Source organism: Protomyctophum parallelum, assembly GCF_964188405.1.
Source record: "Protomyctophum parallelum genome assembly, chromosome: 9".
NCBI classification, from domain to species: Eukaryota; Metazoa; Chordata; class Actinopteri; order Myctophiformes; family Myctophidae; genus Protomyctophum; species Protomyctophum parallelum.
The window spans coordinates 10,365,508-10,383,646 of NC_139706.1; the positions used below are offsets into that span (position 1 = coordinate 10,365,508).

Genomic DNA, 18,139 nt, shown 5'->3' on the forward strand with positions numbered 1-18,139 from the left:
ACCCAACAATGGATGCCAAAAAAAATTAAACGTGCTGCGTGATGACGTGTCGAAGCCCACATCAATAAAAGCCAATAAAAATGATTCCCATATCTGCGCGTCCATCAGAACACAGGTGCTATTGATTACAGAAATCCTCAAGTTTTTAATCTAATTGAAGATGACATCCAGACAGTGTATTACTCGTTTTCAACCGAATCATCACACTAAAATGTGTATATAGGTCTTTTATTTATTTATTTATTTTGACATCCCGCGACGATCCGCGTTTTGGATCTTCCTCTTCTTTTGGAGTAGGCCTACTTTAAATTGGATTACATTCGCTTCTGGGATGGATTAAGTTTATTTTACCACATTTACTTTGCTTTGGAGGGAGTTTTACGTTGGGGAGGGAACTCTTGGAGGAACAGACTGTGTACTCAACTGTGTAAACAATAAGCGCGGGCGTGCGTGAGACACGGACACTCGCTTCGGATCATTCATTCAACGTGAGCTTTGCTTCTGACTGTGTGTTCTGCTGGTTTATGCAGGCTATTTCTCTACATTCACTTTATCAATTGTATCCTAAGAGGAGATCATTCACAACCCATGATTTAATAATTAGTAGCAGTGATATAAATATCTGACCGTTACATAGAAAAACATCCCCTGCTTTTCTGCCGTCTCTCTGTCACTTTGTAAACAAACCACTGTGCATGAGACGGACGTATAGTATTAGGAAGGGATGCAACGCTCTGATTGGTTCAGAAACTTCAGAGCCAGCGTTTCCAGCATAGACAAGCTGAAACTTCAAAATAAAATTGTTCTGCGGCTCACGTTGTCGTGCTCCTCCTCAAAGCTGTTCCCAAAAAAGCTCAGCTGTCCAAACCAATCTCGTTAAGTCAGGTGTGTTGCCAAAGAAGTGCATGAAGAGAGATCCTAAGAGGGAAGGGATGCCCTTCTAGAGGGTACCGTTTCAAACAGGCAGTGGTGGAAAGTAACTAAGTGCATTTACTTAAGTACTGATTTTTGCAATTTTTTCCAGTTTATGAGGTGACAGTACTTCATTAGACCCCTTGGTGTGGTTATGTGCAATGATGTCTTCCCTTTGTATTCAGGGTTTCTTCCTGGAGGCTGAAACCTTCACAGTCAAACGTGCCAATGAAAAAAAAACAGCGATATAGTATAGTGACATGACATCATATCATCCTCTCCCCCTTTATCATACAACAACAGCTGTGGGTGCGGCTTAAGTTCAGGTCGATCACCACCCATCACCACCTACCAGGCAAATCAGGCATATTTAATGAAGTGGTGGGCATGTCCACATAAAAACAAATACTGTACACTATTTTGAAAAAAATCTTCCTCCTTATATAATAACCAGTAAGACGCCTAAGGGCGATGACGTGCACCCATCCGCCTGGGTGACAGCAGACTGCTAGGCGTGCGCTGGCGCTTTGGCATGTTGGGTCAGATCAACATATGTAATGAATTCTGTACTGGCCATATATGGAGCGTGTCTTGAGTGTACAGGGTTTAATGAGGTCAGATCAACATATGGAATGCCAGAACAGGTCAGCTCCATATATGTTTCTTTTAATTGATTTAAATGGAGCCTGGAATCCCATAGCTGGTGGAGAGGGAGGAGCTCCATAGCAACCGCAGCAATGCTAAAAGTGAAAGTGACGGTGACCTAGCCTAGAGGGCATACTTAGTTTAGACTAGTCATTACTCATTGGTTAGACATGGGTTAAGGTTAGGTTTAGGTGTGCTGCCCCGTGGGAGGTTAGGGTGAGGGTTTGAGATAGGTTGTAGTTGTACCCTGCCTAGAGGGTACGAGTATAATCGTAGATCGCACAGAAATAATTAACCACTTCAACCGGCTATCGGCTATTTTCAAAATATTTTGTAGCCTAAAAATGTAAAAGTAACATGAGTACTTTTACTTTGAGTAGTTTTAAGTACATTTTGATGCAGATACTTTTGTACTTTTTACTTGAGTACATTTTGAATACAGGACTTCTACTTGTAACGGAGTACAACTACATTGCAGCATTTATGCTTTTATTTAAGTAAAACGTAATACTTTTTCCACCACTGCAAACAGGTCCCTGTGCATCACAATAACACAGCTTTATGGGTAATGGAGTCCAACAGGTCCCCATGCATCACAACAACACAGCTTTATGGGTAATGGAGTCCAACAGGTCCCCATGCATCACAACAACACAGCTTTATGGGTAATGGAATCAAACAGGTCCCCATGCATCTAAACAACACATCTTTATGGGTAATGGAGTCAAACAGGTCCCCATGCATCTAAACAACACAGCTTCATGGGTAATGGAGTAAAACAGGTCCCCAAGCATCTAAACAACACAGCTTCATGGGTAATGGAGTAAAACAGGTCCCCATGCATCTAAACAACACAGCTTCATGGGTAATGGAGTCAAACAGGTCCCCAAGCATCTAAACAACACAGCTTTATGGGTAATGGAGTCAAACAGGTCCCCAAGCATCTAAACAACACAGCTTTATGGGTAATGGAGTCAAACAGGTCCCCAAGCATCTAAACAACACAGCTTTATGGGTAATGGAGTCAAACAGGTCCCCATGCATCTAAACAACACAGCTTCATGGGTAATGGAGTCAAACAGGTCCCCATGCATCTAAACAACACAGCTTTATGGGTAATGGAGTCAAACAGGTCCCCAAGCATCTAAACAACACAGCTTTATGGGTAATGGAGTCAAACAGGTCCCCATGCATCTAAACAACACAGCTTCATGGGTAATGGAGTCAAACAGGTCCCCATGCATCTAAACAACACAGCTTTATGGGTAATGGAGTCAAACAGGTCCCCAAGCATCTAAACAACACAGCATTATGGGTAATGGAGTCAAACAGGTCCCCAAGCATCTAAACAACACAGCTTTATGGGTAATGGAGTCAAACAGGTCCCCAAGCATCTAAACAACACAGCTTTATGGGTAATGGATCAACTGACACTGCTCTGTCTGACCCAGATTCTGCAAAGTTGGCCTGTCGCTATGACAACCAGCTGCAACGGAGGGTACTATCTGCAGTGTACCAAAAGCCAGTAGAGTCAAGTTGAGTTGGGTCAAGTTAAGTGCCATACGATGGAAAAGTGCCATATGTGTATTTTGTTCTTATCGAGCATTTTCTATAGAGCGCCAAAGTCCTGACGTCACTCGCTCATCCCCTCGATTCCCCTGGTTCACGGAAGTAATTTCTCTATGGAGATAACATGGGCTCATCTTAAAATCGTTTCATATAAGCGTTGTGGTCCAAAGATATACAAGCTGTCTCTGCGTTATTGTCAGGGAGGTGTCTCTGTATCGTTTGCAAATTCTTCTTCATATCCATATGAGTGAAGCGGCCTGGATGATTCGTTTATTTTTCAAACACAGTCCTTATATGAGGCAATCTAAAATCCCCCTATGGGGATTACAATGCAAATAAAAAGTACACAAACCTGTGAATTTGCGCCCTCTACCGATATTGACGTCAGACTTCGGTACACCTTTTTACTTTTGGAAAATAATATTGAAGAAACTGTTAACTGTCTAATATGTGTACCGTACATTTAAAAGCATAATTAATTGGGCAGCGCTGGTTGGCAGGTATCATTACACTTTTATACCGATGTGTTTGTCCATGCATGGGTGATTCGATGTATTTCTTGATCGCCTCTTGTTTTGATTGTTTAAACATGACGTCATGGGCCGCTATGGTCGATAACAGACTTGATAAGCCCAAAGCGTATTGATACCGGATACTCAATAAGCTTGTTATCGGGTTTCTCCGGGCATCGGGTTTCGAGCTCCATCCCTAGTCACATACGGTAGTTGTAAAATAGTTGAATTAACAGAATTTTACAGTACACACTGATCAGCGAGTTTGCGTGCCATAAACCTAGATCGGTCCTTTAACCTTTTGAGCTGAATTGCATTTGCCAATAGTTTGATCTGATGTATGATAATGATACAACTGTCCACTATGCCGATAGACTGACGCTGAAGATGTTCTATTGGACAACGGATGTTCTGATATGTGGGATAGTTATTGGCTAAATAGTTACTGTATTGATTTCAAAACATTGAATCGTATCGTATCGCCATAATGAACCAATATCGTCCATGTATCGTATCGTCAACCATGTATCGTGACGTATCGTATCGTTACACCACTAGTTTACAGTCTTGTCAAATAAGCAGTCAGAGATATACAGTAGGGGCCTAATGAAACTGAAAATGTTACCGTACAAAACCTAGAAATGGTCAAAAATATTTGTATTAAAAATGATGGGGAAAATGCAATGTAGTGCGCAGGGGTATGAGAGAGGGTGAGAGAGACAGAAGAAGAGAGAGTTAAAGCCACACCAGACAGCGTTCTTCAACACTGTTTCAACAACAAACAACAAATCACCACCACTCAATGCCAGACAGTGTTGGAAAAATAAAAAAAAGCTACCTATTACTAGTTAGTTAAAAAAGTTATATTACTTTACATACCGGTAGGCTATTACTCCTTGCCAAAAGTAACCAGTTAGTTATTACTTTACTTTTTTTCCTCACCCCCAGTATCTTGCATCTTTTGTCCTCAAAAGTCTCACACTACCAAGTTTATTCTGGACGGTTTAAGGCCCGCCTTCTGCATCCGATAATTCACACGTACATACAGTACAAGTGCGCATCGTGTCCGTATCCGCTCTAGAGTCTAGATCCAGACGGATCAGCAGCCTGTAAAGAAACTCGATTCTAACCCCAATCTACTATAAATAAACACTCAAGCCCACAGTACCACCAAGGCTCGTGAACATAGTACCATATTAGTAATATTATTACTCATAATGTAAAGCAATTAGTTATATTACTAGTTACTGGAATAAGGTAATAATATTACTCTAAGTAATAAGTTACTTTAGTTACTGTCCAACACTGCTCTATGCAAACGGCCTAACAGACTGTTAAATCTGGGCCAATGTGACAGGTGTGTTCTAGTGGATACCTGCTGTCAGAGCTGATCTGCTGAGTTCCTCTCTGGCTGAACTTCTGTACCTCAAGGATAAAGCCTACAGGTCTTATTATATGATAGTTATGCCCCTATTTTCTTTGTTAAGTTAAGATTTTTTTAAGGACTGTATTTTTTATTTACACTTTAGCTCAGCATAGAAGTACAAGACCATAAGGCATACAGGTACACATAGAAAATAGCCCACACACACAGTACAGGTGTCATGGTCTGGTTTTGTGGTAGCTCTCTGCTAGCCATTCTATTGACATTGTCTGACAGTCCTACGCGTCCTAACAGCACCACACGCACTATACCCCGAAACCTGACCTAACCCTAACCCTAGTCCGACACCCTACCCAGAAACCTGACCTAACCCTAACCCTAGTCCGACACCCTACCCCGAAACCTAACCCTAGTCCGACACCCTACCCCGAAACCTGACCTAACCTAACCCTAGTCCGACACCCTACCCCGAAACCTAACCCTAGTCCGACACCCTAGTCCGAAACCTGACCTAACCTAACCCTAGTCCGACACCCTACCCCGAAACCTAACCCTAGTCCGACACCCTACCCCGAAACCTGACCTAACCTAACCCTAGTCCGACACCCTACCCCAAAACCTGACCTAACCGCACACGGAAGCCACGGGTGAGTCTTAACCGACCACGGGTTAGTCTTAACGGACCATGTATGTCGGAGCCACGGGTGGGTGACATATCTCTGACTATTAGTACGTTGGACTAACGTATCCCCCCCTTGTTACCACCAACTTGCTGTTACCCACTTGTTTGAGTTGTTTCAGTATCATCGCCTTGATTTGTTATTTAGTATTTAAATGCCGTTTATCATTCAGTTGGTTCTGACTGAGTGTTTGAAAGTACATTACAGTTACCACCAGTGTCTTTGAAGGTACACTCTCATTTAGTTTTTGAAGGTGTGCTTAGCCACCCTGACACCCCCTCACTCTCTAGCTCTCTCTATCCCTCTCTGTCACACACACACACAGACACAGACACAGACACAGACACAGACACAGACACACACACACACACACACACACACACACACACACACACACACACACACACTATCACATAGAAGAAAGTAACGCACATCAGTTAGTACATATGCTGTTCATGCTCTCTTTTGTATCACACGCATACACGCACACAATAAAGCCCCTAATCGTCAACAGGACACAAATTAAATCTATGACCAGACCACCATAGAAAGTGCAACGTCAAAGCTGGCCAAAACAAAGACACGAGGAGCAAGTGCCCTCTAGTGGAGAACAACAGAAAGAGAGCTACGCTTGTGAACAATAATCCTCTATTAAAATAGTCACACGTGCAAGGGTGTGAGCGCGCACGCACGCACACGCACACACACACACAGAGCTCACCCACCTCTACTCTTTACACATACACACACACAGCTCACCCACCTCTCCTCTTTGATGAAGGGAGTCAAGAAGCGATTGGAGTCGTCCTCATGGCTACTCTGTTGACTTTGACTACTCTGCTGACTGCTGAGAGAGAGAGAGAGAGAGAGAGAGAGAGAGAGAGAGAGAGAGAGAGAGAGAGAGAGAGAGAGAGTGTGTTTGTTAGTAAGCATTTTTTTATTTAATTTCTATAATGGTTGTCCTGATCTGATCACGTAATCGGAAATCAGGGCTGATCATTTTCGAAATGATCTGAATCGGATCGGGGGCAAAAAAACGTATCCATAGCATAATATTAGACTGGTATTGTCTGTGATTTTGGATATTGTACTATTGTGATATGGCAAAGTGTTCTATAACAATATAAATATCGGATCTGGAAAAATCGGTATCGGCAGATACTTAAAATCAAATGATCAGAATTGGATCGAAAGAAAAATAAAGATCTTGATCAGGACATCCCTAATACTTATACTCAGACCAGAGTTCCAAGCATGGCCCCAGATCTTTTTTTTTTTTAAGTAAATTTTATTCAAAGAGTATGACATATGCAATTTTCACAGACAGAGAATAAGACTCTTTGTTTTTTTTTACATTTTCTCCCACAACTCCTTTCCCAGTCATCCCCACCCACCATCTTTCCCCACGAGGCCAGACATACAAACAACATATAAACACAGGTATAAAACCAATAGGTTGAGTACAAAACAATACACACAACATACAGTATATACACAGGTATAAAACCAAGGTAGACAAGATACTAAGATACAAAGAAAGGGATCATATGGTTATGATTAATGAACAACTTCAATGGGGGGTAAAAATAAGATTAACAATAATACAAATAGGTAAATAAAATAAAACAAAGTAATATTAAATAATTTAAAAAAGAAAAAAAAAAGAAAAAGGAAAAAATAGGAAAAACCTATCTATTCTATATTGGAGAAGTTGACAAGCATTGGGTATACATGCCCATTCTCCATGAGGCACCTGCTCATGCCCTTGATACACTGAATACAGTTGTGCTGACTGCTGAGATGCAAACACGTGGCAAGAAAACTAGGCCAGCATCATGTTATCACAGTGGATGAGGCATTGTTCTGTGATCTAATCCAATTATTGGACAGTATTAGGATGTTGATATTCATTTTGTATTCATCCTTAGGGCCCCAAATCACACCAGCATGAAAGGGAACGAGGCCACACACTGTAGCAGCGCTACAGGCGAGCCGTGAAGCCAGGAGTTCTATTTCGTCCCTGCTGACCGCCAGAGGCGGTGCTTTAAGCACTGAATACGTCCCTTCGCGCATGCGCAGTCGAGTATTTTATACCAACAATGTCGGTTGACCCCGTGATGACCCGGAGTCGTCTATAACTTCCGGCAGTCATCCGGGGATCAGTCCCTAATTTCTTCTCGCTTTGCGCAAGTTGTACATAGCACAGAGTTCTACAGCAGAATTAAACTGCACGATAACAGAACTATTGCTTTGCTACTACTAAGTCGCCGGTAGTCCCGCGACCATTGTTGGTCGGAGCTGTGACGCGTGCGTTCGCCCTCCAGGGACTGCGACTTAATACTACTATTATTGTATCGTTTTCGAGTGGAGCTGGGCTTCACATCGTCTTCTTTCCCCGTGGGAACAAGGTAAGCAGACAACCCCTGTTCGCATAGGCTGCGTGCGCGCTGCTTCCCTGCAACACACACGGTTGCGTGCTACAAACGGCGACCTGAGCGTCCCGTTTTAGCACCCGTCAAAGTTGAACGGATAGCTCGTTCTCTTTGACAGCTTACGCTGTCTTGTTTTCCCACGAAGGCTGCGCCGCAGTGCTGGTGACGGCAAGCGTTAGCACTACCCGCTCCCAGCACGTGAGTCGACGCTAGTATTATTTGTTTACTACTTACCTATACTACTTATACTTATACTACTTATACTTATAAGTGTACTTATCTACTGCTATATTACTCTGCCTCTCTGAGCGAGTCTTTGCTGGCACTGGCCGGCTATATAGCACCGCCGCGTGCTACAAACGGCGACCTGAGCGTCCCGTTTAGCACCCGTCAAAGTTGAACGGATAGCTCGTTCTCTTTGACAGCTTACGCTGTCTTGTTTTCCCACGAAGGCTGCGCCGCAGTGCTGGTGACGGCAAGCGTTAGCGCTACCCGCTCCCAGCACGTGAGTCGACGCTATTATTATTTGCTTACTACTTATACTTATACTACTTATACTTATACTTATACTACTTATAAGTGTACTTATTTACTGCTATATTACTCTGCCTCTCTGAATGAGTCTTTGCTGGCACTGGCCAGCTATATAGCACCACCGCGAGGTTACGTCAGTAACCCCGGTTATATGAATTGGCTTGACTGATTTAGTCACTTGTTCTCAAATAGTGTACTTTAATTTCGGCACAGAGCCATTGCCACTTTATAGGTTGGTTTTTCTGAAATTATATATATATAACCAGTGTTGGGGAAGTTACTTTTAAAAAGTAAGGAATTATAGTTATCGTTACTTATCTAAAAAAGTAATTTGTTACTTTACTTTACATTAAATTATGAAAGTAACTACTTTACTTTACTTTACTTTACTTAAAAAAATAATAATATAAAAAACGGCCGAAACCGAATACCGAATAGGCCTATAGGAACTTTTGTTTTGAAGCTAGATCTATAAAGAATAGGGTTGGGAGACTTGGGACTTCATTAAAAAACATCTAATTAATTGGAGGCTTTGTGATGATTTCATCTCAATTAATCACATTTTAATCGCATATCAATAGGCCTATTTGACCTGAGCAGTGAGCTTTTTTTCTACATAAGCATAGGCAATAAAACAAGTAGTAATAATAATAGTGATAATATTATTTATATAAAGCTTCTCTGAGTACTAATTTACTAAAGACACTTTTCAAGGAGAACATGAGAAAACAAATAAAAACAACTTTATTAGAGAAAAACTGTGGAATGAGATAGCAATATTCCAGAGGTGGGTTTGAATTTATAGGTGGTCAGGTCTGCCTGAAACCCTGACCATTAAACACAGGCAGACGCAACGATACAGTCTGCCCATGTAAACGCAGCAGCGAGTGTGAGGGGTTGGGGAAGGGGATGGAAAGTACATAGTGAAACTAACGTTAGCTCCCATGCTAGCTAGTAGCTTCCCTCGTCAACACTGCAGAACACCACCACCACAGATCGGATGGAAGCTGCAGCTGCTGATATCACGTTGCTTGTGCCCGTGGATGGGAAATAAGATTTAAAAGGCTATGGAAGCGTGGATGAAAGGCAAAGCACGCAGCACCGGTGGTAAAGGTGGTGGCTTAGCCATCCTGCACAAAAGTCACCTGGACCTGTCTCCCCTCCCTCTGCCAGCATTCTCTTCATTTGAATGTCTCGGTTTTAAATGCAAACCCCCCTCCACTATGACAGCAATACTTATTTACCGGCCACCAAAACCAAACACACTTTTTATTTCAGAACTGCATGATCTCCTCACAACACTCTGTATTACATCCACTAACACCTTAATTCTAGGTGATCTGAATATCCACATGGACACCCCCACCTCCCCCCCCGCAGCTGAGCTATTACAACTACTGGACTGCCTCCACCTCACACAGCACGTGCACGTCCCAACACATGACAGGGGACATACGCTTGATCTTGTCATCTGTGACTCTGGCCTGATCAGCAACCTGCAGGTGTATGAGATGGGTGTGTCTGACCACAGAGTCATCTCTATGGAGCTGCTATTCCCCTCCCCCCACAATAAGCCAAAACGCCAAATTCACTTCAGAAACATCAAAAACATCAACCCGGACGCCATAGCCCTGGACCTTCATCACCTCTCCTCTGTAACCCCCTCATCAGCCACTGAATCAGTCGACCTGTACAACAACACCCTGAGCCGTCTCCTGGATCTTCACGCCCCGGTCAAAATAAAAACTGTCACTTTCTCACGCTCCTCCCCCTGGTTTACCAGTGAGCTGCGGAAAATGAAGGCAGCGGGCCGTGTCCTTGAGCGCCGTTCCATGGCTTCAGGGCTCACTGTCCACAGACAGGCATACAGGGAGCATCAAAAAGCTTATTCAAAAGCCCTCAGAGATGCTCGGTCACTGTTCTACTCGAATATCATCAATAACAATTCCGGTAACTCCAAGCAACTTTTCTCCACCATAAATAACCTCCTTAAACCACAATCACCCACCCACAGTGACACCACAGAGGACCAGTGCAACAACATCCTCGATTCATTTAGGTCAAAGGTAAATAACATCCGCTCCGCCCTATCTCACTCCTCCACTCCACCTGCCTTGACCACTACCCCACATAGCCCCTCCCCCCCTCCCCCGACCACCACCCAACAGCCAGGGATCCTCCAGTCTCTCGACTGCTTGGCCAGCATATCCCATCTTCAGGTCGAGGCCATCATCAACAAGATGAAACCCTCCACATGCGCCCTTGACCCCTTCCCCACAGCTCTGTTAAAAACCCATATAACTGCCATAAGCCCCCTCATCACCACAGCCATCAACCTCTCCCTCCAAGCCGGCCATGTTCCACCCTCCCTAAAGACAGCCATCATTACACCTCTCCTGAAAAAACCCACCCTTGACCCGGACATACTCTCCAATTACAGGCCCATCTCCAACCTGCCCTTCCTCTCCAAGGTACTGGAAAAAGTGGTTGCCGCTCAACTCCAACAACACCTCAAACACAATAACCTCTTCGAGAAATTTCAGTCAGGATTCCGCACAGCTCACAGTACAGAAACAGCACTGGTCAGAGTCACAAATGATCTCCTGATGGCAGCTGACAATGGTTCCCCCTCCCTCCTCATCCTCCTGGACTTGTCCGCAGCCTTCGATACAGTCGACCACACCATCCTCCTCAACCGTCTCCATTCCACCATAGGACTCACCGACACTGCACTCAACTGGTTCACCTCATACCTCACTGACAGAACTGAGCGTGTCTCCCTAGGCGGTGTCTACTCACGGTCACATTCTGTCACCTGTGGCGTGCCCCAAGGTTCCGTCCTTGGCCCCACCCTTTTCACCCTCTACATGCTCCCCCTTGGTCGTGTCATCAGCCAGCATGGCATATCCTACCATTGCTACGCTGATGACACCCAACTCTATCTCAGGACTATCCCACTCCCCTCTGCCCCCCTGTCGTCACCATCATCACCATCATCCACATTAACAACCTGCCTTGAGGAGATAAAGGCGTGGATGACCAACAATTTTCTACAACTCAACAGCTCCAAGACTGAGGCCATCCTCATCGGCACCCCACACCAGGTCAAATCCTCCCCAATAACCAGCATCACCTTCTCCAGCCAAGACCTCCCACTCTCACCTGTAGTCACCAACCTGGGTGTAAAAATGGACCCCCACCTGACCTTCGACCCCCATATCAAACACCTCTGCAAAACCTCCTTCTTCCACCTCCGAAACATAGCCAGACTCCGCCCCACACTCACCCTCCCTGATGCAGAAAAACTCGTCCACGCCTTTGTCTCCTCAAGGCTCGACTACTGTAACGCACTTCTCACCGGGATCCCTAGCAAGAGCATCCAGAGGCTCCAGTACATCCAGAACAGTGCTGCTAGGATCCTGGTGAGAGTGCGAAAATACGACCACATCACTCCCATACTCCACTCCCTTCACTGGCTCCCCGTCTCCTTCAGGATTGAATACAAGGTCTGCCTCCTCACCCATCAATGCATCCACAGCAACGCCCCCCCCTACTTAAAGGAACTCCTTGAACCCCCAGCCTCCACCCGCTCCCTCCGCTCCGGTACATCTAACACACTCAAATGCACTAGAACCAAACTCCGCACCATGGGGGACCGGGCCTTCTGCTCAGCTGCCCCTCGGCTGTGGAACGCCCTCCCCGACCACCTGAGAGCACCACTGTCCGTGGACGCTTTTAAAAAGGGACTAAAGACCTTCCTCTTTAGTAAGGCATTTGCCCAGTCGGACTTTTAAGCTGCCCTGTGTGCTGTTTTAACCGTTTTATTCTTATTTTTATTTGTATTTTACATTTTTTTGCCTGTAGCACTTTGAGATTTGTTTCAAATGTAAAGTGCGTTATAAATAAAATTTATTATTATTATTATTATTAGATGTGTGCAATAAATTTGTGTCGGATCTGCCTGTGCATTCCGTCTGCTGCAGTGCGCGTGTGTTCTGTCAACTTCTGTGTTGTGAGTCTGTCACTGGCTGCTGAATGCATAGTTAAAGAGCGTCAAAAGCATGCGCCCTTCCTGCGCTGGAAGTAGCAGATCTACAAGTTATCTACCCGTCGCAATGCCCAGCGTGTTGGGCTTGTACATCTGTGTTTCTCCCGCAGTTTAGTTGAATTATATCGATTCACAACTTTATTTGCCCCCGGCCCCTTCACTTCAGCAGCACAGAGACGCTTGTATGATAGACTCACGGAGCTGCATGGCGAGACTTTTTTCAGTGATCACATAAGTTGACATAACGCCATAACGCGGGTAACGCTCGCACAATAACTATAAGGCCGTTATGGAATGGGGAATGTAAAGCGTTAGGTTACAAGTTACTGCAAATAGTAATTACGTTATGTAACGTAACGCGATGTAAGGGCGTTAGTCACAACACTGTATATAACTATATCATTATATATATATCATATATACTGGTCTCTGCTAGAGCACCCCTTACCTGGCATAGGCGGCGTGCGCACCCCCTCCCTCCAGCTAAGCGGCCTTTAGCAGCTACAGTAGCCTCTACTGGCACAGGCAGCGTCCGCGCTCCCTTCCTACCAGTTTACGGCTCCACCCCTAGCGACCACTAGCGTCCGCGCTCTGGGCTACATCTGCGGGTCTCCAATGGACGAACCCCGCCACCACCTGTGCACCTCCTGCCAGGCTCCTCTGCGGCCAGAGGATGGGCATGACCTCTGCCCTGGGTGCCTTGGCCCCCAACATCTGAGGGAGGCACTCGGTGACAACCCATGTCACGTGGACGCAGGAGCGTCCAATCTCTCTCGCCGGTAATGAAGGCTAACAAAACCCTCCCCGGACAGAAGGTACGTTATCGTTTAAAGCGGCGCTATCCCCGCTAAACAGACGTTCATATGATATCATATACTTATCATGGCATAACCTCCTGTGTGTGGGTAAAGGCTGCGTTCGCGCCGCCTCCCTGCTCTGCATACGAGGTCTGTTCGACTGTGAACGTTAGCGCTTATTATAAGCGACTATAAGACTTGCCGAAGGATAAGAACACTGTCATATTACCTTCGTTTGTTAAACACGCTACTTTTTAAGCTTTGTTTAGCCCCTGCTGGTGATGGCAAGAGCCTTGCTGGCCAAAGCCATATACCGATATTGGCAGCATTCAAGCTTAACTGCTTTTGCGAATAGCTGTATTGTTGTTGTTATTATCAGCCCGGTACAGGAGCAGCTTCCTGCGTCCTCCCAGGGTATTGATGTTGCTACCAGTATAGTTTGTAGCAAAATAGTATTAACAGCTACTGGTGTACATAGCCTGTCTGGTTGTTAACCCAGCTGGCCCCCAGTAGTGGGCCTAGCTGAAGCTGCTACCAGTATGTCTGGAGCTCAAAGCTCCATTAACAGTTTTTTGCATATACAGTGGGTGCAACCTGGTTTGTTCCCACAGGTCGGATTAGTGCCCCTGGGTACCTGTAGGTCCTATTAGCCCAGCTGGTCCCCAGCACAGAGTATCTGGCGCTGCTGACAGCGTAGCTCACAGCTGCTACCAGTAGCTTAAAGTTAAAGCTGTTTATGAACAGGCTATAGCTTGTCTTGTTTTTTAGTAGCCTAGCTGGTCTCCAGCATAGCTCTCTAACTGGCGCTGCTACCTGTAGTTGTAGCCCAAGCGCTTATTATACTATTGAAGATAAAAAGCTATCTGTATATAGCTTGCCTTACTGTTTGTTGGCCCAGCTGGTACAGGGCAGGCAGCGTATGCGCTCCGCTCCTCCAGCATACGGCCAGCTTGATGTTACTTACTACTAATCGTTTGTTAGCTCAAGCATTTATTAACAGCTATTGGTGTATAGCTTGTTATGTTCATTAGCTGCAGCTGATACAGGCAGCGTACGCGCTCCCTTCCTTCAGCAGGTGGCCCCTATCGGTGGAGCTATCGGTTGTAGCCTTTTCTCCAAAACTAGCTTGTGTCGGTTTATTTAACCGAACCTGGCTGGGGTAGGCAGCGGTAGCGCTCCCTCCTCCCAGCATGAATGCGTAGTAGTGCACACGTGACTAGTGTATTGGAAGTGTCTTTTGTTTCGCTCTGGACTAGCAAACATAAATAATAATGCACTGGTGTTTGGATAAGCGTCATAGTGCCGTGATAAACGGTCACATAGGAAACACTACAGCTGCTACATAGCAGCGTCCAAACCTTGACTGAAGGCTACTTTATTATCATAAATTATAAGTAAGCCTCCGCCGGGGGTACAGGTAGTGTAAAGCTCCCCTCCCCCACCGCGACCATGCAGGTCGCACAGTCTATCTAACAGCAACGTTTGTGTGCTGTTTCTATGATGCACTTTACATCTGGTTGAATCTCAAAGTGCTGCAATGAGCATTTGCATAAACGTAAATGCATATTCACATGCTGCGGCAGGTATAGCAGCATTCAGTTTTTCGATTAAGTCATTATATGCCGATCTAAGTTAAAGCCTCTGCTGGCACAGGCAGCGTACGCGCCCCCTCCCTGCAGCATATGGCCAACACCTAGCAAACCAGTAGCGTCCGCGCCCTGGGCTAGTTGGGACTGGTGTGCACCGGCCGGTCCAAAGGAACCGGTGCCACCACAACGGAGAGCACCCACTTTCGTACCTCGAAAGCCTCTGCTGGTACAGACAGCGTATGCGCTCCCTCAAGCATATGGCCAACACCTAGCAACCAGTAGCGTCCGCGCCCTGGGCTAGTTGGGACTTGTGTGCACCGGCCGGTCCAGAGTAACCGGTGCCACCACAATGGAGAGCTCCCACTTTTGTACCTCGTGTGAAGCTCTCCTTCAGCCGTGAGCCGACCTTGGTCCTGCCCCGTGTGCCAGGAGGAAAAGGTCTGACCGCTGACTACAGCAGATCCGAGAGGGCTCAGCTATCTGCAGAGTTGGCCCGCATGAGGGCCATGCTCACTTCAGATAACACCTAGGCACCTCGGAGGGTGCCGAAGCGCCTACCTCTCCGATGCCACAACTGACTCGAGGTTGATGTGCTCTCCCCGACAGCTTAAGCTACGCACTTCCATGACTATGAGGAAGATGCAGAAGGCGGTGCCTCCCAGGCATCAGAGCCGGCCTCCCACTTCTCAGCTCATGCGCATAGCCGTGGAACGCATACTAAAGCAGGCAGTCGGCTCCTCCAAGCGCCTTCTTCTTGCTGTCTTCGCCGTCCCCCACGCCTGTACCTGAGACAGCTACAGGCCTGCCGGGCGAACGATCAGGGCCCTCTCCCATCTCTATACCGATGGTGAAATCCTGGCAGCCCTGCCCTGATTGGGAAAAGTGTCCTGAGACAACCCGTTGCGACGTGACACTTTAATAGATTTGAACGCACAAGGCGATAAGGGCTGGCCTGGGTTACATGCCAGCCACCAAGCCTGTCATTGCATCCCTCATTGTGTTCCCCAACGAGGCCCGGCGGCAGAACGCTAGGTGACCTCGACCCCAGTGCAGGAGCACAGACAACCTGCTCACTGGGGCCTCCCGTTCACACTTAATAGTGGCAACGTTAATACTGGCTCAGTCACCTTTGGTGTGTCACTGGAGGCATTGGCGTCATGTCCTCAGAGCGTGGGCGGCTGATGTCCATCGTATCTCTAGCCCGTCGCCAAGTCGGGTTTTCACAGTCAAGCTTGACTGATGAGCCTAGGCCAACTCTCCGTAGTCTCCCTGAGGAGCCAGGAGCACTAGGTGGTTCAGCCGGGCGAGAATCGCCGAAGCGAACCATCCAGGGGGGGAAGACCAGGCTGCAGCTTGCAGGCCTACGACACATCCCGCCTCCCAAAGGGCCGAGCTCCAACATTGATGAAATCATCTTGACTGCCCTCGGAGCTCGCGTATCACCGCCGGCCCACACTAGAGGCCAGCGTGTTCCCTGGCGTCCCACGCAGGGACCTGACTGTGACTGTGACTTTCCGGGCTGTTCAGTGCCTTCTGACGCCAGCCCCCCATATCCGGCGGGTCAAAATGGCCATTATCAGCAACATGACGAGAGCCCTACTATCAGACCAGGAGTGATGTGTCCTCCTGCCCAAGGGCGCAACAGAGGCTGTATATCCTCAGTCACACTAAGGGAAGTCCGATCTACATACTTCCTCGTGACGCAAGACAGACGGGTGTCGACATGTCTTGAATCTGATGGGACCCATATGAAGTTTATGCCAGTCTACTGGGCCGAACACGGCGATGTGCTGGAGCGGCAAGTGGTGCGCTCCGCTCTATAGCACACATTCTCATACTCATGGGACCTTAACCGGGTACTGGACGCCCTGTGCGGGCCTACCTTCGAACCCTTGGCACAGGCAGAGCTGAAGTGGGTGTCATGCAAGACAGCCCTTCTCCTGGCCATTACATTGGCAAAGCGCGTCAGTGAACTGCACGCTCTGTCAGTCAGCGAATCATGTCTGAGGTGGAACGCAGACGGCTCGGGGGTCACGCTGTGGCCAAACATAGCATTCCTCCCGAAGGTGCTGTCGCAGGCTCACCTCAACCGGCCTATCAGGCTGGCTCGATTCAACCCCCCACCTGGGGAGCTGACAGACAAACTGGAGCTGTTGTGCCCAGTCCGGGCCCTGAGAGCCTACATTGAAGCTACTGCACGCATCAGGCGAGCAGAGCAGCTGTTCTTTTGCCATAGTGGTGTGAACAAAGGCGGCGCTCCCTCCAAGCAGCGCCTGTCCCACTGGATTGTAGACACAATCAGCCACGCCTATGAGGCAAGTAACCTCCCCGTACCATCAGGGGTACGGTGCCACACTACAAGGAGCATTTCCACATCATGGGCTGCCATGAGAGGCGTGCCCTTGGAGGACATTTGTGCCGCCGCCTCATGGGCTTCGGCAGGCACTTTCTCAAGGTACTACAGGGTGAATGTTGCCACTCCCCACCCAGTGGACGTGGCCCTCTTCCCCGAATCCTCCGGTTCTACCCTTTGAGGTCTGTAATCAGGATTCCTCGTGACTTGGCTGGTATAAGTCATTCAGTGCTTAAAGCACCGCCTCTGGCGGTCAGCAGGGACGAAATAGAACGATAGTTACGTATGTAACTACGGTTCTATGAGTCCTGAATGACCGCCAGAGGCACTCTTGTCACTCAGAATCCTCGTGTTCTCGCGAGAAGATTCTGTAGGGACTGATCCCCGGATGACTGCCGGAAGTTATAGACGACTCCGGGTCATCACGGGGTCAACCGACATTGTTGGTATAAAATACTCGACTGCGCATGCGCGAAGGGACGTATTCAGTGCTTAAAGCACCGCCTCTGGCGGTCATTCAGGACTCATAGAACCGTAGTTACATACGTAACTATCGATATAAACCCACGTATCATTATGTCTTTCGGTTTGCCATTTTTTTCTGATTTATTACTAAACTCACTTTCCTGTATCTGGCATGAAAAAGTAATTGGATGCAACACACAAAACCAGCACACACACAAA

At 46.9% G+C, this 18,139-nt stretch overlaps 1 protein-coding gene across 1 annotated transcript in view; it reads right to left on the reverse strand.

Moving 5' to 3' along the window:
• Positions 1–18,139, reverse strand: part of gramd1bb (GRAM domain containing 1Bb) — a gene marked incomplete at its 5' end in the record, with an annotated part of 130,436 nt that overhangs the window by 97,288 nt on the left and 15,009 nt on the right. Inside the window, one exon of the mRNA XM_083773705.1 lies at positions 6,466–6,549. Coding sequence (XP_083629831.1) covers positions 6,466–6,549 — 84 coding nt within the window. The remainder of the gene's footprint in view (positions 1–6,465; positions 6,550–18,139) is intronic.